Here is a 24489-nt window from a genome sequence, read left to right as displayed (position 1 = left end):
ACAGTATGTGGAATGAAGTGGGCGGGCATCGGGAGGCCACTATGGCACGGGGCAAGCACTATGGGCAGTCTATCTGAAGTGTACCTGGCGTATAAGATGACCCCCTACTTGGAGGCATATTTTTCAGGGCCAAAAAAATCGTCTTATACGCCGACAAATACGGTAAGTTGGCTAATGGTTTGATTGGCCTCTGTTAAGAGGTCTTGGTAAATGAAAAAAATAATTAACCATCTTCTGTTAAAACCCAATTTTCTCGGCTCTTATCAGGCAAATGCCCTAAAGAGATGCTGATTCCTGGTGTCACAGGGATTTGTGGCCCATGGCTAGCAATCCCCATCCTTCCTGTGTTGGGGCGTGCAAGAGGGCCGCCAGCCACCACAGGACAGGGACTGCCTTTCCTCCTTGCAACTCACCTTTCGGAGAAGTTGAGGTTTAACCTGCAAAACAGGAGAATAGGATGTTTATTAACTCATTCCTAGGTGACAGAAAGCACGTGGGAAGTTTTGCTACAGGAGAACGGCTGGCTTGTCCTTCGCTTTTTCTTTCAAGTCTAACTTCTTCTTAACTCGGCCTGACTCCATCTAGTGTTAGTTTCAGAAACTTGAATTGCACTTCCCTTCTCTTTGAAAATCCCTCCATTTGTAATGAAGCTGCCATCTGGCCAGTTCCAAGAGCAGTTCCCGGCACAAGGTGGGGGATATATCCCAGGGCAAAGCTCCCAGCCAGCCCCCTCTCCCTTGTCCTTCATTTCTTCCTTCCCTTCCATCACCCACCTGCCTTCCTCCTGCTCCTCTAACATCTTCCTCCTGTACTTCACTTTCACAGTGTTTACTGTTGAATGACTACTTGCAGTCACCTCGCCTGGACAGTGGATATTCTTCCTATAGCTCTGATGTGTCAGAATAATCCAGAACTTCCAATACACACAAAACTGAGGTGATCCTCTGATGTGATACATAGCAACCTAAAACCACAGTGACTTCCTGTTTGTGCTGTGCTGTCCACAGCAGCATCTTCTCACACATATGTGTGGCTGTCATTCGTTACGCATCATCACAGTCTTTCCCAGCCCCTCATCCCACTGGCATGCTCCAGGATGAAAAATTGGGCTTTGTGAAATCTTTCAGTTTTGTTAATCCAGGTACTTAGGTGTCCCTGAAACAGAGGCTGCAACAAGCTCTGGAGACTTCCAGGGGCACTGGAGTTCCAAAACCAAGTACCTTATCTCAAAGTGCCCACGGTGCGTGTGGGCAGTTTGGCTGGCCAAGGGAGCATTGCTCATCCATGGCTGGTGTAAGATCACCAGGCCAAAATCTCCATCTGACCACTATCGTCCTGAGACAAGGCCAGAGCTGGCCACTTAGTCTGCAGCCACACACCCAGGGTGCCTCACCCCCCCTAGGGTGCACAGAAGTAAGCCCAAGTCCCTTTGGCCACTATGCCCTGTGCCACCCCGCTCCTCTTATGACACCTGCCCACTGGTCCTAAGGAGCAGAGAGTGGGTGAGGGGCCATGGGTGCATTCCTGTCCCCTAGGCAGCATTTCAGAGTGGATAAAAGGGTTAGGATGACAGGCAAGGGAGCAGAACGGATAAAGCAGCAGGGGCATGATAGTGAGCAGCGACCTCACCTTGGGGCTTTCTTCCTTAGAGCGATGGTATCTAAACAGAGAGAGCCGGGCATTAGGAGCGAGGCACTATAGTTGGTGTGCAGTTCGCTTAGTGCCAGGCAAGGGTGAGGGGGTCAGAGCCAACCGACCTTGGGAAGGGTGCGGGGATCCCTGGATTGGGGGGCGGTGATTTGGGGCTGAGTGCTCTGCCCCTGCTTTCAGCACTGTCAGAGCTTCTCTATCTAGATCCTGTCACTGGGCCCCTTAACTCAGCACACAGGTGGGACCGAGCTTCCCCTGCAGCTTCCCACCGTCCCCTGCACATGCAGCTCCTGCGCCCTTTGGTCCTCAGGAGAATGGGCATGTCTCCTGAGGCCATTTGCTCTCCCTCCTTTTTTGCAGGGATACAAAATCAGTGACACACAAACTCCTATGACTAATTAAGCCCTTCATGCAATTGTACATGTGGAAGCTCAGGAAGCCCTGGAGTGCTGCTGCTCCCCCTCTTCCTGGGCCAGACCACCCCTCCCCCATGCTCTCCGCATATCTTCACAGATAATCATGGACTTTTCCAGAGATACTGTGAGTTGCCTTCCTCTTCATCCACAGAAAAAACCTCATGGAAAACGGCACTGTCATCCCATTAAGCAGTCTTATACCGGATGGTTCCTGCACCTCCCTCCTTGAAAGAAAGGGTGCAAATCCCTGTTGCATTTTGCTGTCAAAACTCACAAACTGACAGGTCAGCATCTGCTTGGATGTGCCACCCTGCAGGTGCCACAGGACACTGAGAATCAGGTGGGGTTCGTGTAAGCTCAGCTCTGCCTGGATCATGAGGACTTTCCCAACTTATGAAGAAAAAAAATGCAATTCGGCCCACATAATTTGTGCTGGTAGCACCTTCCACCACCCACCCATGCTAGGACCACCCTCATCACCTCCAGGGATCAATTTTATCTGATCACACTATTTGGATGAAAATAGAAATTTCTATCTGAAGCCAACTCAGCTCCCTTGCCCACCTTTCTCCAGGAAACCCGATTCTTAGGAAAATCAAAAGTGACTAAATGGAAAAGTACAGAGAGACAGAGACAGAGACACAAGGAGGTCACTGAGCTTCTTTTCAGCCCACGGTTTTCATTCTTTCTCCAGCTGGCGTCCTGGAGTAGCCTTCAGTGCCTTGTCAAGGGAAGGGCTAGGCTAAGTGTCAGTGTCCCCTTACCACTGAATCCCTGGTTTGTGCTTCTTAGGTCTGAGGAATCATTATCAAACAAGTGCTTTTTGATCATGCAGATCTTCAGGGCCAGGAAGCCGGCCGATATGGCGACACCCAGAGCTGTCCCGATGATGGCGTATTTGATATCTGAAGTGTAAGGACAAATTAAACAATGGCCTTCGATCGATCACCACCCTGCAAAGGTTGTTGCTCCCTTTATATTCAGGCTAAAATCCAAAGTCGTGGGCATGGGACTAAAATTCCGCACTGACCCACTGAGGCCAACCTACTTTCCCATTCTCCTGGGGGCACATTGGTATCCCAGCCTCATTCACCAGTACCTCTTTCCCTCTTCCTGGAACTCCATTCTTGGTCCCTTCAGCTGTGGAAGTCATTCCCAGGTGGCTGATGGTTTTCTCTGGCCTCCTATAGGCCTTCCTCACTTATCCCTTCATGAATTCATTTCTCAAGTATGTGTCAATTGCCTGCTCTGAAGGCAAATGAAGGAGACCTGGCTGCGTCTTGGGGACCATGCGGTTAGGGCTCACTCTAATGTCAGGTATCAGGAGCAGGCTGGCTGGCCTAACATGGGGGTCAGCAGCTTTCCAATAGGAGGGAAATTGCACCTTGCCCTAAGAGGTGAGCTCTCAGGTAAAGAGGAGCTGGAATCGTCCTGGTGGAAGACGATCACTGGTGAGGGCGCAGAAGCACTGCAGAGCCCATGTCTGGGGATCACGGCTGCAGTGCAGGGCAGGTGGGCACGGGGGCTGCTCATCTCACAGAGCAGGGACAACGGTGGTCCTGGTGACTATGGCCCTTTTGAGGACAGGCTCTTGGGCAGGACTACGTCTCTGGGATAATGCTGTTAGCCACTCAGGCAGACCTGGAGGTGAATGTTGTCCTTATTCTGTGATGACCAGTAAGAAACCAAAATCAGGATGCCCTCTCACCCCCGCCCAGGCCTTTTGGCCTGCCTCCTTCTGGCCCATTGCCTCCCATACAGACTGAGCTGGGCAGTGACCTACCTATTTCAGTCCCAGCAGGCTTGCCTGTTGCCGACACTTGAGCTCCTCCAACATCTGCAAAAAACAAAAACCCAGAGTCTGGTTAGAACAGAACTCTTGGCTGTGATCAGGCCAGGCAGATGTCGAGGGCCAAACACTGTCTCCAACCACCCACTCCCTCACACCTGGGAAAACCTGCCAGAGGTACCGCTCCTGCTTGGCCACTACCCTCAGGAGCACTGAGTGTCTGGGAGCCTTGCTGGGATGTTAGAGGCCTCCTCAAACCCAGACCAGGAGAGAGATTCTATCACGTTCAATTAAACCAGCTCTTTGACACAGTTTCCCAGACATACACTCTGACCCTTGCCTGCTTCTCCAGCTTTCTTTGTTACTTCCACAAGCCCTCTCATTCCATTCAGGCTGAACTGCTTCTGGTTCCTAACACAGGCTGGGGATTTGCTGCTCCTGGGTCCCCTGCCTGGCCCTATCTTCTCCCCTCTCCTCCATCACCTGGTCTTGGTTCCATGTTCCTTACCCCCTACACGTGGCTTAGCTGTCCCCTCTACATGCTCCACAGCAGTTGTACTCACCCATCATAACTGACCACATGATTTACTTAACAACTCATGTGGCACTGCTGTGTGCCAGGCACCATCCTAAGAGCTTTGCAGCTATTAACCCACTAACTATGTCTTCTGGCTGGTCTCTCACTGGGCTGTACAGTGCCCTGTGGGGTATTCTTCCCACAGCATTTGACACAGCACCTAGCATATAGGAGTGTTAATACATTTGCTGAATGAATAAATGAATGAATTATGTAATAGAGCATGCTGCAGAGGTGTCTCAGTCTTCTAGCCAGGGTCTGAACCCTTAAGACAGGAGACATGGCTCACAGCTGGGACTGTGGTCCCTGCAGACAGGCCCGGGAAGAGCAGAGGCAGAGCTGTGGGCTTTGGAGAGGAAGCGCACATTAATTGGCCACTTACTTTGAGGCAGATATTGGTGCAGCACTTGCATTAATACATTTAATACTCACAGCAACAAATCTGTGAGATAGGTGCTATTATCATCACCAATTAATTGATGAGGAATGGGAGGCCGGGAGGACTTGAGGGTGTGCCCAAGGACCAGGGGAAGAAGAAAGTGGCAGGGCCAGGGTCTGAACTCCAGGGAGGCCCTGCAAGCACAAGTCCCAGGGAGCTAACAGAACGACACCCAAACCACCAAGGCCAAGAGCTGGAGGGGACTTGAATAGGGGGTGGGTGTATGGTGAGGCCCAAGCCTGATGCTCAGATTCAAGCTTTCAGGCAAAGGCAGGAGCAGGAAGTGCCACGAGCCTTGTTTCTCAGAAAAGGGAGCAGGTGACTTTGTTGGGAGGGACCAGATCTTTCCAAGCTAAGCTCCAAGAGAGGTCATCTCCCCAGTGCTGACCTCATGAAGACTGAACGATGGCTGGGGCATGAAAACAGCAAGGACATTTTCCACATGGTCACGTGTGCTGACCACACTCAGTGCTGCCCAGGGTGACATATGTGTTGGATTGACACTCCACAGGGGACATCTTCACCCTGTGTGCTTTGGGTAAGAAAGGAACCATTGTAATGGAGTTTAGGATTTTTCTGGTGGCTTCACTTGGTAAATGGATAAAGCTGGGGGATTCTGAAGTAAAAATACACAGCCTTGGTGATCACAAGCCCTTTTGGAAATTCAGTGACTCCTCTCTTTGCTGGGGAATGCACGCCCTCACGTGGGGCCCATCCCCTCACACACACACACACACACCATAGACACCTCCATGAACAATACGACCCTAGATTTGTCAGTTCTCTGAAGCCCCCACTGAGTTTCATTGTTTCTTTCCATCAATCCTGTTGGTCCAGTTAGGTTGGAAACCTTTTCAAGGATGGGACAAAGTCTTGTGTTTTGCACATGGTCGAACTGAGTTGACTAAACAAAGCGGCTGCAGCTGGGAGCTGACTCCCAGACCAATCCCAAAGCCAGAGCTACATGTGCTGCACACTCACCCTGGCTCCTTTCCTGACATCAGTCTGGCCTCTCTTTGCCTTTACTGGACAGAGGGCAGGAAGGGCATCAGTAGGTGAGGCCAGACTCACTAAGGGACAGCCCTCCCTTGGCCCTCTCACATACAGACATCTTTCCTGTTTCCCACCATCGCTCTCCAGGTAGAGCATGCAGCATAAAAATTTCATACAAGCTCAAGGTAAATCTTGAACAGAGAAAAAAGAAAGGATACAGACCAGGATGGGTGAGATGGAAAGGCCCAGGGACATAGAGAGATAGAGAGAGACACACACAGAGAGAAACACAGAGACAGACACACACAGGGACACGCATGGAGGCTGCACCTGAGAAGTTCAGACGATTGACAGGAGGGGCGAGGAAGAGAGAGGAGAAGGAATATCTAGTGTCAGAAAGGCTTGTCCCTGTGCTCCTGACAGCATCAGGCTGCCCAACACCCCTCCTTGCCCACCAAATGCGTAGTCCTGAAATCTCAGCTCCTGTCCCTCCCTGGCAGGAGGTCCGTGGCTGGGGCTCAGTTCAGTCCCTACTCCTCACCCCTCAACACAGGGTCAGAGACCTTAGGCACCACCCTCCATGCTCCATCCTGTGTCTGCCCCAGCGACTCCTATTTCTCGGCCCCCAACAGGCCCTCCAGGCTCTCCTTCTTCAGGGACTGAGTAATTCCCTCTATGGGGCCTCTGCTCAGATACCTGCAGACAGACAACCCTTGGTGAAGGACAACACTGTGCACTTACCAAAATCAGGCCACATCCCCTCCCAGGAATTCCTGCTAGCCAGCCCATGGCCACTCGGCGGCAGCCTTTCCCCTCCTCAGGGAGGGAAATCCCTCCATGCAGCCCTCCCCCACCCCTGCACTCTGAGTCTGCTCTGAGCTCTAAGGAGCCCCTGAGTGAGGATCCGTCATGAGCATACTAACCAGCCAACCCCACCCCAGTCTCCTGCCAGGGTCATGAGCTGAGGGAGGCCCCTGCAAGTCCCCAGCGCTGATTTTACTTGGTTCTGCAAAGTAGCTGGAGGATGGATGGCTCTAGCAGGGTTGGTCTGTGAACACAGCCAGAGGCCTTCCAGTGCTCTGAGTTCAGATCTGTGAGAGACCCAGGGGGAAACCGGAAGCCACTGCACTTTCTCTGCTGGAATTCTCTGGGTTCTTCTGCAAACAGGAAGAGGGAGCATAGCATTCGAGGACAGGTTCTCAAACCCAGGGGAGAGTCCAAGGGGGCTGAGCAGGAGCTGGATGTCCTAGGGACACGCAGGGACTCTGCTGACTCGTAGATGCACAGGGCAGTAGGAGGCGCAGTGCTGGCCAAACCTAAACTGACCACCAACACTCCTCAGACTCTCCACACTGAGTTGGGTGCAGAGGGCAGGAGCAGAGGCTCCTGAGCACTGCCCTTGCTGCTGCCTGGAGTACAGAGCTGGGGACTGCCCCTAGATGGCCTGCTGAGGTTACAGGGCAGTTTCACCCATACAGCCTCTGCATGAGCCCAGGTCGGTCCCTGCACCCAGGAGCTCTCACCAAGCACAAACCTGAGGCTACATCTGCCCAGAGGATGGTGCCTTTCTCTAAGGTGCACAAAACCACTTATGGCTCTGAGTCTAGGGTCTCTCTTCCTCCTCATGCCCATTGGACATGCTGTTGCCAGATGACCTGGTACTTCATCCCTCCCTAACAAAATAGCTGGTTCTCAGCCCCCTCTCAACAGCCCCTCCCTCCATAGTCCTCCAGAGCACAGACTGCTCTCTGTAAGTGGTTTCCCAACAGGAAGGAGCCTCCTAAAAGAGTAAATGGCCCTGAGGCCTGGCAGCTCCCTGGGTCCCACTCCTTCAGTACTGAGAGGGCAACCAACAGAGGGAGACAGCAGCAGGGCTGCTCCAGGAGGGTGAGCTGAAGGCGTAGCATGGCCTTGACCCATCTTAGTTGGAATCTGACCCTCTGAGGCCCATCCCTGACATTCAGACCTCCTGTGCTGTCCACAACATCTGTTGGGCCCACCCTCGAAAGGGATTGGCACTCCTTAGCACCCTTATTTGGGCAGAATCTGGCTGTGTGGTTCCAGTGTGGGCAGCGGGTGTGCATGCACTCAGTTGTCATCCTATAAGTATCTGAACTAAAAATAGGGAGAGGCTGCCCTGAGCGTTTGTCAATTAATTCCTGGCCATTTTCATCTTGGAACTAAAATGTTGCAGAATGGCTCCTAACTTTAGATCTTGTGAATTCCAATGCTCTCATCTAGAGGAAAGGGTTTCAAATGTCTAGAAGTGGCATCCCTCACCTCCTAATAACAGTCCACACACAGGAATGAATGCCTGCAGCATGCTCTGGAGGACCCGGGTGCCCAGGGGGACCCAAAAGCAACCCAAGACCCTTGTCCCCCTGAAGGAGCTCACAGAGTGACAGGGGAGACAAGATTTACACTGAAGAAAAGATCAGGTGATGTCCAGCATCTTCCAGCATACCTCAGTCTCCACAAGCTGAAGAAAGTCTGAAACGAGTGTGTGTGGTTGACATGCTGTGTGGCTTACCCACCTCCCTTCAACCCCTGTCTGTTGGCAGCACCTAGGTTTTCCTTTGGGAACCACCTGCATATGATTCTCTCAGGGCAGGCTCCAGGATGGACCTGTGACCCATATCCGATTAATTAGCATATTTCTTCTTCCTGTCAGCAATAATTGGTCAAGGGGAGGGGCAAGTGATCCAATTCAGGCCATTAAGATTCAACTTTGGGACTTCAGGGAAAATACTGAGAAACAGGAATGTCTTCCAGAATTGGTAACTGTGGGGCTGAGGGGAGCCCACCAGATGGAGGTAATCTGCTGAGACTGGAGACTGCCCCTTCCAGAAGAGGGTCAGGCTGAGACCAAGTCTTTTGCGATAGCTTTTGAGCCCCTAAATCCAGCTGTGCCTGAAGCACTTCTTGACTTTTTCAGTCACCTCAATAAAGAAACGTTTATCTTAATTTTTATCTGAGTTAAGTAACTCTCTTCGGCAATCAGAAGAGTCCTGATGACTGAGGTGGCAGATCCTTGAGAAGCATCATTGGAAATCAGGTTTGCAAGGCAGGGAGGAGAGCAGACAATGCTGGCTGTGAGCAAGGAGCTCACAGCACAGCCTCAAATAACCCAGCTGGGACCCACAAGCTAAGCAACCTGTGTCCCTTGTGCCTTTGCATGTGCTGCTCTCTTTATTGCAATGCCTTCCTTGTCCCCGCAGAAAGCATTTACTTAACCTTCAAGACTTGGTACAAAGCCACCTGCTCTGGAAGTCTCCTGCTCTCTGCTGGTCCAGGATCACCCCCTTCCACCTCGTCATACCCCTGCCCTTGCCGATTTGTGCTGCCCTGCAGGTCGTTCTGTGGCACAAGGACACACTTCAGAGAGCACAGGGGGAGCTGTTTCTCCCAGGCCCAGGATGACATGTGAGACTCCTTAAAACTTAGTTTCACCTCCTAGGAGATGCAAGGAGAAGGTGGAAAGGGAGAATCCTGAACTGACTGGAAAGTTGTCCCCAAATTACTGAGCATTAAAACCAGAAGTGGCTTGAAATGATACGATCAAGTTTCTAGTACTGAATGATAATGGCGCTTGAGAGGGAAGTAAAGCTCAGCCACAGAGCAACAAATCAAGTGACGACATTGCTCCCATGACTCTGAGTGGGGCATTAGTGGAACGCACATGGCTGCCACTGCTGTGGATGACTCTATCTTCCCCACCTGAGGCCGCGGGTCCGAGTACCGCGCAGCCAGGAGCCTGCTGAGAGAGGACCGGAAAGAGAACTGGAGAGCAGAGTGAAGGGGGCAGTCCAGTTACGCTTCATGCCACGGCTTGGTCCTGAGCCTCACTTTTCTCATCTGAAATTGGGGATATAAGACCCTGACATATAGAAAGGACTAACCAAGACAGCTCCTTTCTTCTGCCCATTTGTTCCAAGCCTCTCTGCAACCTAAGCTGACCTTGGAGATTCCAGTGGAACACAAGGCCTGCTTCTCTAACTGTGCTGGTTTGGGTACTGTGAGTGTCGGCAGCCCTGTTTCTTCTTCAAAGCTCATGGATGGGTCCACTTCTCAGAAAAGCAAGGTCGGTGGCCCTGGCAAATATTTCACCCCTTCATGGGGTTCTTTGATGCTGGAAATCAAGCACATGGAGCCCAGATGCAGAGGGGAGGCTCCGGTCCTCTCCTGAGCACAATGCTGGAGCATGGCTTAGCTGGCCTGGATTCTGCAGCACTCCTGGCCCAGTGGCTGCTGGCTTTACATTAAGGTCTCAAGCCTTCCTCTGACCCAGCTATGACTTGCAGAAACCTCAGGCTCCCTGTTCTCAAGCTGAGAAGCCACCTGAAATTGCTTTTTCCCCGAAACCCTCTTCAGGTCTCATTAAAGAGACCGCAGCTGCCAAACTTCAAGTAAACAGGGCATCCCACTCCGGCTGTTGGTGTTCCTTCCTTCCTTTGAAAGCACCTAGATTTGGGGCAGAACCCACACCTGCCAGAGCTGTGCAGTTTCAAGAGATGGAAAGCAAAAGGAAACAGGAAAGAGGAGAGCAAAGCAGAGATGCTCCAAAGGGTATGTGGGGGTCTTGGGACACGTCCTTGTTTGCCATGGATCGCCATTGATGGCAAGAGAGCACACTGAGTCGGCCAGAGCACTGGCTCCCCACACCTAGCTCAGCACTACCTGACCCTGGCCAGCAGTGGTCCCAACTTCCAGAAGATGGGCCGTGAGTAAGGAATGCCACACACCGGGCCAGGTGATGTATGGAAGCACACAGCCATTAGCCACTCAGGAGGACCAATGGGGACCTAACCCAGCACAGAGGGGTCAGAGAAGGTCCCTTGGAGTGTTATTTAAATTAAAAATAAAAGGACACGTAGGAGCAGGTGAAGATGGTGGGGGAAGGGTGGGGATGGGGACAGGCAGGGAAGGTGTCCAGGCAAAGGAAGAGGGGCTAACAAAGGCCAGGAGGCCCAAGAGGGTGTGAGGGCTTGGGAATAGAGAAGGCAGCTCAGCAGGTCAGAGCAGCCAGGATGCACAGGTAAACTGAGGTTCTCAGGGCTTTCCAGTGGAAGGGGAGGGGACCCCAGTCACCACATGGCCGCCCTGGGCAGAGGGCCACCAGGAAGAGGGAGAGGCTGACCTGAGGCTGGGAAACACAAGGGAAAATGCCTCCAGCTTCCAGAAATAGCACCGTAATTAAGAGGAACACAATAATGGTGGGTGACCAGACTTGTGCCCACTTTGTTTTTTCTGAGCAATCTTTGCTAATTAATTCTTAAAGATTCACACACTGGGATTAAAACACTCAGCTACAGAAGCCAAGCTGATCAATACTTTTCCAGGCTAATGGAGGGGCGAGAGGCAGGGAGCCAGCTTCTGCCCATGGTAGAACCAGAGTGTTCCAGGTCTGGGGAGCATACCCAAAAGTGGGCGACAGGGTGTCCCTGGTCCACACTGGCCAGGAGGTGGTGACATGCAAATGCTGTCACAGCTGGCAGAAGAGCTGACATGCCATACCTGGTCAGGGAGCTACCAAAACTTCGAGGAAGCCAGAGACGCTGTAAGTCAGAGGAGATAAAGGCTGCCCTGGTGGGGTAGGTGGTAATGTCCAAGGCGGGCTGGACCAGCAGACCCACAGCCAGAACACTCTGCTGACGCTACTGACTGGTGGAGGGGTTTGCTCCATCTTTGAACATCTGTTGGGGCATGAAACCTTTCTGTGAGCCCGTGGCGGGTGGGAAGGAATGATACTTGGAATCAGAATATCTGAGTCCCCATTGTGCCACTGTTCAGCAGATATGACACAGCTCCCAGATTGGTGGCTCCCCTGTAATGGGGCTGAAAATCAAGCACATGAAACAAGCACATGAAAATCAAGCACAGGGTGTGGCTGTGAGACCCTCTGAAGGTGTGTGGGCACAGACTGAGGTGTCCTCCACCAGCACGCAGCAACCCTCTTGAGACAGGGTCTTCAGCTTTCCTGTGGCCGGGGGAGATGTGGAGAGCAGAGCATACCAGGAGGCAGCTGTGGGGAGGCGCTCAGATCAGAAAGGAGAGAGGCCTCTCCATCCAGGGCTCAGGTCTCTGATGTTAGATGTTGCGGAGCCAAGCAGAGGCTTCCATAAGGCTCCATGACTCCAGGTGGGAGATAGCCCACTCACTCAATATCAAGGCTTTAGACCAGAGAAGACCTGTTTCCCAGAGTGAGGCTTTGCAGAGAGAGAGCAGGGGACACTGGAAGCAGTGCAGAATAACTAATTAACGATGGTGAAGTATTGTGGATGGGGAGAGCGCTGCATAACCGCTAAGTGGTGGGGTTATTATTATTCATGCAATATTTATACTGTGCTCTTCAGCCTCTGGGAAGCTTCGCTCAGGAGTCCTCAGGGACCTGGCTGAGGCAGCATGTGCCCAGGGGGCGGGGCTATAGGATGACAGCTGGTCTGGCCCACAAGGGAAGGGGCCATGACACTGCAGAGAAAGCAGCAGCACCAGCCAACACTAGAGCCCCAGGACCTTGGCAATACCAAACCATCTGCCTCCATCTATAGGAGAGAGGTTCACTGAGCTTAACTGTGGGCCAGGGTCTGCGCCTGGCATTTCCATCATAGTAATCTTTTCTAAGGCAGCTTCTAACATTTGCAGAGCCCTGGGCATGCCACATGTCGAAATATTTCAAAGTTGTAAATCAAGCCACACACAGGGCCCAGCTCACTTTCCCCTCAGGGCCCTGCACTCCACTCCCCAGGGGTCACCTTCCCGAAGGGGAAGCTCAGCTCTGCTGCGGGCCCCAAGAGCTGACAGAGTGTTCTGGGCACAGCAGGAGAATGCCGGGCCTACCCAGGTCTCCTGGAACAGCTGAACTCCAGAATCCGGGATGGAACTGGCCCAGTGAGACTCCCAGCAGGTGTTCCTGCCCAGCCCCCGGGTCGCCTGAAAATGGGGTCTGGCTAGGAATGCGTGCTGGTCACTGAGGCGAACGTCTTCCTCTCTTACTGTCTGTTCCTGCAGCCCTGACCAGGCTGTGCTTTTCCCTCCAGGATGCACTGTGCGCAGTTTCAGCTGCCCAGTGCACCCACACGTCCCTTTCCCTTATATCTGCGTGCCAATCCAGTTCCTGAACTTCCTAAAGGCTTCCTGACAAGATCGACAAGAAATAATGTCTTTGTGTTGGGATGTGAATGTGTGATATGAGGGCCTCTAAAGGCAGGGCAGGGGCAGGGGCTCTGTCCTGGGACAACGGTCCTCATTTCACTGGGAAGCTCCAGCAAATCATGTGCCCTCTCAGGGTCACATGTGAATAGGAGGGCTCTGGGGTGTGAACCTGGGTCAGCCTGGATCCACAGGGGAGTCTCACACCAGCGTGCAGGGTAGACAGCAGCTCCAAGCTGACCGCAGTTTCATAAAGTGTCATGTGTGGCTCACTGGAAGTTTGAGAGGGTCTCTGTTCTTCATACCCCAGGGTCACCTCAGGAACCCTCTCTGAGTGTCTCCAGAGCCTTCCCTGGGTCAGCTTAGCTGCCCTGTCCAACTCTGTCTTTTGTGGGGCTGAGGATGGACCAGCCAAAAACTGTGACAGATGCAGCACCCCAGCCACATTCCTAGACCTCAGGCCGCACACTGCTTCCAGTGGGGAAACTGGAGTGAGCCATGCAGTGCGACCTCGGAAGCCAGCAGAGATCCTGCTGGCATGGCCTCAGACAAATCCAGCCTAGCTTCTCTGGCCTAGAAAGTCTCCCTGCCGCCCTCCTACCTGATACACTGCAGCTGGGGGCTCATCTTTGAAGGCTGTAGGACACCCTATAGGATAAGGCCTACCTTCCTTCATGTGTCTCACCCAGCCATGTGGCTTGTGCTCACTCTCAGCCTCGTATCACCCTTCCCTCCCCTCCATGTTGCCCTCACCTTCATCCCTCCTGTCCCAACCAGATTTGTTCCTACAGACTGGCTTCTGGAAACTGAGGTTCCCCTTCATGCACTAATCAACCACAAACAAGTGCTAGTTACTGAGTAGAGCTGAATGGTAGCCTGGTGAGACCAGATGCTTGACCTGATAGAGGTGACAGTACAGGAGGGAACAAGACCTCAAGCAGACAGGCATGAAAATAGACGTGCTTCTAAGAGTGTGAGGAGCTCTGTGAGAGAGCATCTCCGGGGCCCTGGGGCAGGGGTTGCACACACTCCACAAGGGAGGATGATATGAGCAAGCCTTGACACTGGACAGGAACTTGACGACTGGGGCTGGGGACCAGAAGCTCTGAGGTGGCCACACGACAAGCTGAGGGACGCCCTGTGGACACAGTAAATGCTTTGGTCTGTCCTGGCAGCAGTGAGAAGCTACTGAAGAATTACAACCAGGCAGAGGCATAATTAATTGGCTCTCAACAAAACTCTTCTTCTAGGAAGCCCTCCCCAATATTCTAGTTTGGATTAAGGAATCCTCTTCTGTTTCTTTCCGTGTTTCCTTCATCTCAGCACCTAACTCACCACATTGTAACTGTCCTCCCATAGACTGTCAATTCCTTCAGATTGGGGCCTGATTCATTTATCTTTGTGTACTAGTGCTGCGTGGTGAAAATCATTATTTGCTTTATGTGAGAGAAAGCGCCCATGCCCATGTGTTCCAGTCCTCAGGGATAGCCCATGGGCTCAGCTCCAGGCCCTTCACCTCTTCCCTTGGACACCGACTACCTGAAAACGTGGCCCAAGGTTTGCACAAGCTTGCACAGATGTCTGAGGAGGTTACAGCCAATTTCCAGGCAGAAATTCCCCAGCTGCTCATCTGTTTCATTCAGACAAGCAGGAGAGGGTGAACCCAGTTCATCTTACTGAGAATCATTAGCTAGTTATTTGGTGGAATCAAATTTAATAAAAGAAGCAGTTCAAGCAATTCTGGTGGATACATGAGGGTCTGGATGAGACAGAGATGCTTACAGTGACTTTAAAGAGGAAACACAGTGGTTTAATTTGGGAGTGAGTGAAAAGTCTCTGCATTTGTGTGTCAGCCAAGTCAGCTCTGGCTTCTCAGCCTCCCAACTGTAGCTCCATCAAGGCTACAAGGACCACAGGGATTTCCTGGCAGGCACTCTGCCAAGGTCGTTCCTCCTGCCTTCACTTCATGGGGCATTTTCTCCCCTTCAGGAGCCTCTAGGATGAGGTTTGTGTGTCTAAGAGATGTTAGGTAACCCAAACTCCTCCCCAAAGAACACTCCTCTAAATCACCCTTCCCCCAGCCTCTTAACAATTCATTTCAAAGAAAGATTAGAATAGGCTTACTTTTCTCTATTCCTGTCACTACGTATAGCTTAAAACCCTAGATATTATATTAAAAACCAACATAAGAAGGTCCTGAAAGGTGGAGAGAAAGGAAAACTGGCTGAGCACCTTGGGAGCCCTGCTAGAAGCAGCGGTGTTGTGAGGTTGGGGTGCAGCTCAGTAGTGGTATCTGTCACAGCTCATAAAAATATGAGTCAGTAAAACAGACTTCCATTCTCCTCTAAGATTTCTAAATTATGTGTGACATTTGAAGCTAAAATATGATAACATGTCTGATGCAGTTCTCAATATATGTAGAAGAAATATTTAAGTGAGTAAAGGGCACAGAGGCACAATTTCTACATTTCACTTGAACTGTTAAAATGTAGACACTGGTGGACTAAGATACATTATGTATATATAATGAGATACAGCCACCACTACAAAAAGCTATGAAAAACAATATACTCAAAAACACTACAGACAAATCAAATGGAATTCCAAAAAATCTTCCAGTAACATGTAGAAGAAAAAGAAATGACAAACAGAGAACAAACAGAAATCAAAATATAAATTGGCAGACTGAAACATCTGACATATCGATTACCACATTAAACGTAAATTGTCCAAGTTTGCCAATTAAAAAATATTTGCAAAATCAATTTTAAAAAATGACTGAACTATATGCTATCTACAAGAAACTCACTTCAAATATGATACAGGTAGGTTGAAAGTAAAAGTACAGAAAAAGAAATGCCATGCAAACATTAATTTTAAAAAAGGAGTAGCTATATTAATATCAGATAAATTTCAGAGCAAAGAAAATTACCAAGCCAGTGATATTACATTATATTATATTACAAGTACATAATGATAAGAGTCAATCCACCAGATAGATACAGTAATCCTAAATGTTTATACATAAAAATATAGCTAGAAAATATGTGAAGCAAAAACTGATAAAACTGAAAGGAAAAATAGACAAATGCACAACCTTCTCTCAACAATTAATAGAACAACTAGACAGAAAATCAGTAAAGATATTAAAAAATTTCAACCATACTATCAAGCAATAGGAACCAACACCAGCAGGATACTCATTCTCTTTAAGCACTCATATAAGATTTATCAAGAAAGACAATACCCCTGGGTCAAACCTCAACAAATTTAAAAAAATTTAAATCATACAAAGTGTTCTCTAATCAAAATCAGAAAAAAATAATAGAAAGATAACAGGAAATTGTCCAAACATTTGGAAACCAACAATAGTCCTAAATCATTCTTGGGTCAAAGAGGCAGTCCCAAGGGAAATCAAAACATGTTAACTGAATAAAAAATTATAATACACATATCAAAATTTGTGGGACATAGCTAAAGCAGCTCTGAGAGGGTAATTTATAACATTAAATGCCTTTTTTTTACATTAGAAAAGGAGAAAAATCTGAAATTAATAATTTACTATCCCACCTAAAGAAGCCAGAAGAACATCAAAATAAAGCCAGACAAAGCTGAAGGAAGTAAATAATAAATACAAGAGCAGAAATCAATGAGCTTAAAAACAGAAAAATAATAGAGAAAATCAGTGACACAGAAAACTGGTTCTTTGAAAAGATCCATAAAATTGACAGACCTTTAACAAGATTGACAAAAGGAGAGAAGACATCAATTAATATCAGAAAACAAACAGGGATATCACCAGACTCTGCAGACATCACAAGGATAATAAGGGAATACTATGAACAACTCTACACATAAAAACCTGATGACTTAGATAAAATGGACCAATTCCCCCAAAAGTACAAACTATCACAATTCGCCCCATATGAAATAGATGCTTTGAATGGTCCTAAAACTATTAAGGAATTTGAATTCATAATCTACAAACTCCCAAAAAAGAAATCTGCAAGCACAAAGAGTTTCGTGGGAGAATTCTAATAAACGTTTAAAGAAAAATTAACACCAATACTACACAATCCCATTCAGAAAGTAGAAGAGGAGGGAACACTCCCCAGTTTATTTTATAAAGCCAGCATTACTGTGACTTTAAAACCAGAAAAAAACAGTACAAAAAAAGAAAACTACAGACCAGTATCCTTCATGAATATAGATTCAAAACCCTTACTAAAATGTTATCAAGTAGAATTCAGTATGATAAAAGAATTATACATCATAATCAAATAGAGTCTATCCAGGGATGCGAGGCCTGTTCAATACTTAAAAATCCATCAGGGTAATCCACCATATTAACACATTAAAGAAGAAAAGCATCACATGATCATATCAAGTGATTCAGGAAAAGCATTTAACAAAATTCTACACATATCCATTCATGACAAAAACTCTCAGAATACTAGGCATAAAGGTAAACTTCTTTAACTTGATAAAGAATATCTACAAAAAAACCTACAGCTAGCATCATACTTAATAGTGAGAAACAAGATGCTTTCCCAGTAAGATCAAAACAAGGCAACGATTTCTGCCATCGCCATGCCTGTTTAACATTGTCCTGGAAGTTACTGCCTGTCCAATAAGGCAAGAAAAGGAAATAAAAGGCATACCATTTAGAAAGGAAGAAATACAACTGTCCCTGTTTACAGATGACATGGTCTATGTAGAGAATCCCAAGGCACACAAAAAATAACTCCTAGAACTAATAAGTGAGTTCAGTAAGGTCGCAGGATACAAGATCGACATATACAGATCAATTGTACTTCTATATACTAATAATTACACATAGAGAAAATTTAAAGACAACATAATTTACAGTAAAAAAAACACTTAGGTGCAAGTCTAATAATACATGTACAGGTCTCATATTAAAAACTCCACAACGCTGATAAGAGAAATAAAAGAGAAGCTTAATAAATGAAAATACATACCAAGTTCATGGAAAACTAAATATGATAAAGAGGTCAACTCTCCCCAAATTCATGTATAGATTTAATGTAATTCCTATCAAAATCCCAGTAAGATTTTTTTGTTGATATACATAAGATTATTGAAAGGTAAAGGAACTAGAATTGCTAAAAACTTAAAAAAAAAAGAAATAAAGTAGGAGGGATTACTCTACCATCTTGAAACTTATATGCCTACAGAAATCAAGACTGTGGTACTGGCAGAGGGACAGACACATACATCAATGGGAAAAAAAAGACAGCCCAGAAATAGTCCACAAAAGTATGACCAACTGATTTTTCACAAGCAAGAAAAATCAATTCAATAGAGAAAGGATAGTTTTTTAACCAATCACGCTGGAGTAATTGGGTGTTTATAGGGGAAAAAAATTACCTGGGCCTAAATTCACAAATAAACTTAAAATGGGTTGTAGATTTAAATATAAAATGTAAAACAAGATAACGTTTAGGAGAAAATGTAAGAAAAAATCTTGGGAGACTTGAGGCTTGGATAAAAACTCCTCAGACATATCAAAAGCATGATCCATTAAAAAAAAAGATCAGTAAATAGACTTAATTAAAATTAAATGCTTCTGTTCTATAAAAGGACTTTGTGAAGAGAATGGAAAGACAAGCTAAGAGGCTTGGAGAAAATTTTTGCAGATCACATATTTGACAAAGGACTCATATGTAGAATGTATTAAGAACTCTTAAAATTCAATAGTAAAAGGGAAAACAAACAATCCAATTTGAAAATGAGTAAAAGTCATGAAGAGAATTCTTGCTCTATCAGGAAATTTCTCCTTGCCTTCCTGGGGTCCTAGCCTCTTCTTTACCCTACTGCTAATTTTCTGAGAGACCCTGGTGTATTAGTTTTCTTTTGTTACATTTGTGGTAATTTGCTACACAGCAAAAGAAAAATAATACATGAAGAATTCTTTCTCACACACCACAGGATTCTGAACCATTGTCTTGGCAGGAATCTGGAACAGGGGAAAGATGTCAGGAAAGATTTTTACAAAGATCTCAGGGACTAAGAGCCAAGAAATAAAGTGATGACTTTGACTTGTAAGATAAAAACGAATTTAATTCTCTACCCCGGCCTCTGCCATCTTTTCATTATAAATTAAAGGGAGGGAAAAGCCTCTGTTCTCTTCAATAACTCTGGCTCTGTCGATGAAGAATGTTTTAGGCAACTGGAACATAATTAAAGTGATATTGTATTTCTTTTATTATCATGATTATGGTAATACATAGATTTTAGCGGGTGCTTTCCAAAAGAATTAACATGGAGAAAGATGGCTGACAGTTTGGTTGGAATTAGAATCCATAGGAATATTTCATATGTCAGCTTTTTAAAAAGGAAGGTGCAAACCTTTAATAAAATGCCTAGAAATTTTCAATAGCTATTCTTAAAGCAATATTTTAGCAAAATTTAAAAGCATTGATTGGTCGGTAGTTAAGTGGCAAATAATTTATTTAGAATTATAACAATCATAAACCAAAATCTAGTTGTAAATCTTTTCACATTATGTCAAAAGTACATCAGCCTTTCTCAAATAGACATCCTGTGGCTCCAAATGTGAAGCCCTGGGAGGGACACAAAATCAGTTATGTAGTTTTCTGATGGGAAATGGATAACCAGAATTTAATCACTAGGATATTATGCAAACCCCCAAATGAGGAATGTTCTATGAAAAAAAAAAGGGGGGGGAGGGGTGAGAATGGAAGCTTCTAAAATATCAGTGCCAAGAAGACAAAGGCTGTGGAGATTTTCCAGACTAAAGAAAGCTAAAGAGACATGGCTATCAAATGCAATACGGGCCCTCCTCTGGCCCCTTTGCTGATGAGTGGAAAAAGCTGCCGAGGGCATCGTAGGGTCAACTGAAAACATTGGACTATGATATAGATTATGTGGAAATATTTTTTAATGTTAAATTTCTTGAAGTTGATAACTACACTGTGGTTATGCAAGAGATTATTTCTAAAGAAATGCACACTAATATATTTAGAGGTTTTTAAAAAACCATGAGGTATACAACTTACTTTCACACGGCTCAGAGAAAAGATCTCTTTCTCTGATAAATGTGATTGTATCACATTTAGAGACTTCTGCAAAACAAAGGATGCCACAAAGATAAAAGATAAACAACATATTGAAAAAAGACATTTGCAATAGACAAATAAGTAATATTCAGGAAAAATACACAAAAGACCAATAACCAAATAAAACTAATTCAAAATGTATAGAAAAAGAAAACAGCTATCTGATAAGTGTAGGAAAAATGGTTATTCTCACTAGTAATCAGGAACACATAACCTTTAAACTTGGTAATAATATTTTACAATCCTCCAATAGCCAAAAAATGAGAGGTCTGACAAGATTCAAGTATCACTGAATCTGTAGGGGGACAGATATGTCCAGACCTCACTGGTGGAGAGCAATTTGGGAGTATCCAATAAAAGAAGACCGTGCGTACCCATGACACAGAAACTCCTCTTCCAGATGTGTCTCCTAGAAAAATAACTGCACATGAGTTCCAGGAGATAGAACCAAGAAGGTTCATTGTGGCAGCATTGACAGTTATGCAAAAAAGCTACAAACAACCTAAATTCCATCAGTACTAGAATGGGTAACTAAGTTGATAGTGTTTCAACAGAATCTTATTTATAGGCTGTTGCAATGACTACGTCTAATTCATAGTATCAGAATGTGTAGCTAACTACTTTCAGTGTCTTGCTATGGCGGCGTTAAGGTCAAGTCTTTAACATCAAGTAAGCAACACAGAAAGGAAGCACAGTCAAAGCAGGGGTGCTGTTTCCTCTGGGGAAAGGGGAGGAAAACAAGACAGAGCAGGGGAGCTGAAGTCTCAGTCTCCGATGTTCTGTTTCTTTGATGGATATGTTGATTTATCATCTAGCTACTTTTAAATACATATACCTAAAACAAGCCAATTTTAGATGTGTTAATTCAGTGTGTTGGGTCCATGAATGTTTGTTACACTGATCTCAGTTTTAAAAAATATTTTTAGAATACTCAAAAACTGGTTTTTCAAAAACTCTCCAATTACTCTGTGTATGGGAAATAATGGGCCTAGCTTCTCTTACCAGGGTCCCATGAGAGAGAAAGAGCCAGACGTCATAGGGGTGACCAGACAGAGATGCTCCTTTGCCTACCGTGCCCCTGAAAGCCTTCTTACCCACAGTTCTGACCTGGTTACCTGCCCTCACAGGTCATTCGTTATTAGTAGGTTGTACTAGCTAATCCTCTAGGTCTCTTTCACCAGTCCATAAAGGAAAACTCCTTTTTCTTCCAGCTTTCAATAGGCTGTCATGTTATTGTTTTATTCATAGAAATTTATTTATTGGGATTAAGAATATATATGATCATTAGAAAAATTTCAATGCAGAGAAACTGAAAAATGCCCCATAATCCTGTTTCCTAAAGTGAATAAAAGATACTGTTAATCATTTGCTATGTTTCCTTCCAGTCAGTTTTTGGATAGGTAAGCAAACACAATCAGAATATAACTACATAATTATAACTCTGTAACTATCACTTTGTCACTATTCCTCTGTCCATGTCAGGTTCTGAGAAAGCTGTGCCTTTCATTTATACATATTGGATATTATTTGAAACCTTACAGCACAATCGATTTAGCCAAATTCCTACTGACAATCACCTGTTTCTGGTTTTCACTGTGGTCAGCAGTGCTGACCAGCATTCTATTAAATATAAGGAAAATAATTTACCTTATTATTTCATTAGGATGAATTGTGAAGTTGGCATTTCTGTATAGAAGGTTGTGGGCAGCTTACATTTTGACACATATTACCAAATTGCATTCTAGGAGGATCGAATCAATTAGTTCCCCAATATCCAGGAGTGAGGGCTCACCTCATGGCAGACACTGGCTGCACGCTTTAAACATGGGAACAGACTGAACTCTGTACCCAGCCCTGTGAGGTGGGTATTCTCACTGTGCCCAACTGACAGAGGAGAACACTGCACACAAAGAGGATGAATAACCTGTTCTCCGAGCGGGTGATAGTGGAGCAAGGACAAACACTCCGGGTTTTAGACCAGAGGCTCACTCCTCACCACAACTGTCTCGAAGAATAGCTTCTGAAAGCACTAACCAGCTGAGATACCTTGGCCAAGGAATTAAAACCTCACCAGTATAATCAGGTAGGAGTGGGACCTACTCCACAGAATTGTCGCGGGGACTGAATGAGCTCACGTAAAGTTTTGAGCAGACTATGGAAGCATTAAAAAATGCTAGGTGTTATTCTTTCTTTCATTGTTTGTGAATCTGTTTGTAATTCTTCAATGAACTGCCGGTTTGTATTGGGTTGTATTATATAATCTGCACATTTTTTTCACTGGGTTTCTTAAATTTTACTTTCTATTTTTCCCCAGGACAGACTATCTAGATAGGTCGAAAGCAGAAACAAGGGTTAGACCTTCTGCCACTTTCCCGGGCACACTGCCTCAGCCGCCCTGCAGGCCGTTAGTTCTTGCTGGCTGGTTCCCGCCATCCCTTACCGCCACTGTCAGGGATCCACATGTCAAGTGATAGATGCTGTGGCTACCCATCTGTCTGATATGTTCACTCCCAGAGGCCAAGGCTTTTGTCCTGTTGTAGGCTTCAGACAGAGAGTCCTGCCCATGGGAATAGCTGCCATGTCCAGGGTACAGGCTATTGCTCCAAAGACTAAAGATTAAATTTAGAGACAGACTGCTTGCCTTTGAGTCTTGACCCAGTGAAAGCTTTGGGAAGGAGAACCTCTGTGTATACGAGGGATGTCCATTGCCGCTTTAAGAAATGACAGTTGATGTCAAAGGCGGTCTTGCAAAGTCATATAGCTCTTTCCTTTCTGACCCTATCTATGGGTATTTCTAACCATCACTCTGTGCCTCCATCTCTATCTCTCTTGGTTTCTTTCTCTCCACTTCTCTGGCCTTATATTACGTCCTCTATATCTGGCCCTACTTTTCTGTCTCTGTCTTTCTCTCCCTTCTTCCTTCTTTTGATGCACAGGATTACAGATGACTAAAAAACAAAGAAACCTCTGGGCAACTAGAAGCCTACTTCCCTCCATAATAAGACTGGTTCACCATTACCTACAGAGAAGCATCTACATACGTACATTTTCTCGTTTTATGTAATTATTTTGATATGACTTAATTAAATTTCACTTAATTTTCACACAATCCTAGAAAGTAAACATTATTATCATCCATTCTATTCATTTAGAAACTGATAACTCAGAGAGCCTAAGAAGTTTGCTGCAGGTTACCAGTAGTGGAGTCATGGCTTAAAGCCAGATCCCAGCTCAGGCCCCAAGCCCAAAGCTTTCTGCCACATGACCCTTTCCTGTTCTCCCCTGGCTTAGAAGCATTTGTAAATTGCAGCTGGAATGAAACAGACAAAAACATTGCACACTATCCAGTCAAAGTGAGAAAAGCAATCTCTCCAAAGGGACACAACCATGCTTTCAGGACTGAGGCCCGATGGGCGAATCTTCCCGAGTTTCGATCTCAGGGTGGCACCCCTGCCAGAGAAGAGTAACGTGCACAAAGTTGCCACACTCCTCACTTACCCAGTAGAAGGAAGAGGGCTCTCAGCACCCGGGTCACTGAGCCCATGCTGGCTCTCTGCTCTTAGCTCCTCGCAGGGCAGGCACTGGCAGGCTGTGTGACCCAAGGTTCGAGGTGACAAGAGCCGAGCCCCACATGACTGAAGGGCAGGAAGCCACTGCTACAGCCCCACACTGCTCAGTTCCTCTCAGCCCTGTGTGAGGGCAGGGCTGACGGAAGCCCCTGTCATCCAGGCTTCTGACGGGCAGTGAAGGTTGTGGCCCACAATGAGTGCTCACTGTGACATGCTGGGTACTAGTTCTCAGCCTGCATTGTCTCCTGAAATCCTCCCACACAGCAGGGAACACAAGCACGACTGGATGCAGATTACAGCCCAAAGCCCCAGGCCAGTGAGTCCCAGAGGACGATGTGGGGTGTCTAGCTCCTGCAGCAGCCCCCATGACCTTGGGTCAGGGATGGAAAGACCCCCTTCCCGGTCCACAGTATAGCCCAGTGACTGTTTTTGTGCCATGAACCCATTCGAGTCAGGGAAGACCTGTGACTCTTTTGTCAGAATAACATTTTTAAATGCCCAAAACAAAGTATGCAGGAATTATAAAAGAAACTAGTTAAAATTGAAATATAGTTATCAAAATATGTAGAAAACAGACATTATATAGAAGTATATGTGCTTCTTTATCCACACAGTAAATAGGAAGATCTAGTGGCAGGTGAAATAACTACCACAATCTAGACATCAGGATGAATGTAATGAGATTTAGAGAGATCAGCAACAGCTGGAATGTGGATGAAACTATCCTCAGTACATACTGGTAATAAAGTCACCCAGGTGGTAATATCATGGTGGTTTGTAGGCTGCACTCATGTCAGAAGGAAA

The 24489-nt window shown here is 46.5% G+C and overlaps 1 protein-coding gene across 2 annotated transcripts in view; it reads right to left on the bottom strand.

Annotated features, from left to right (window-relative positions):
* Positions 1 to 23757, bottom strand: part of TMEM273 (transmembrane protein 273) — a 34083-nt gene extending 10326 nt beyond the window's left edge. For both annotated transcript variants that reach the window (XM_019655053.1, XM_019655054.1), the window contains exons 1-5: positions 23615 to 23757; positions 3850 to 3903; positions 2831 to 2971; positions 1630 to 1660; positions 414 to 437 (exon numbers count right to left, since the gene is read on the bottom strand). In XM_019655053.1, coding sequence (XP_019510598.1) covers positions 414 to 437; positions 1630 to 1660; positions 2831 to 2971; positions 3850 to 3903; positions 23615 to 23660 — 296 coding nt within the window. In that variant the 5' untranslated portion in view covers positions 23661 to 23757. The remainder of the gene's footprint in view (positions 1 to 413; positions 438 to 1629; positions 1661 to 2830; positions 2972 to 3849; positions 3904 to 23614) is intronic.
* Between the last annotated feature and the right edge of the window lie 732 nt (positions 23758 to 24489).

Source organism: Hipposideros armiger, unplaced genomic scaffold (assembly GCF_001890085.2).
Source record: "Hipposideros armiger isolate ML-2016 unplaced genomic scaffold, ASM189008v1 scaffold_235, whole genome shotgun sequence".
Lineage (NCBI taxonomy): Eukaryota > Metazoa > Chordata > Mammalia > Chiroptera > Hipposideridae > Hipposideros > Hipposideros armiger.
The sequence above is the reverse complement of the archived record's forward strand: the minus strand, read 5'-3'. Positions and strand labels throughout refer to the sequence as shown.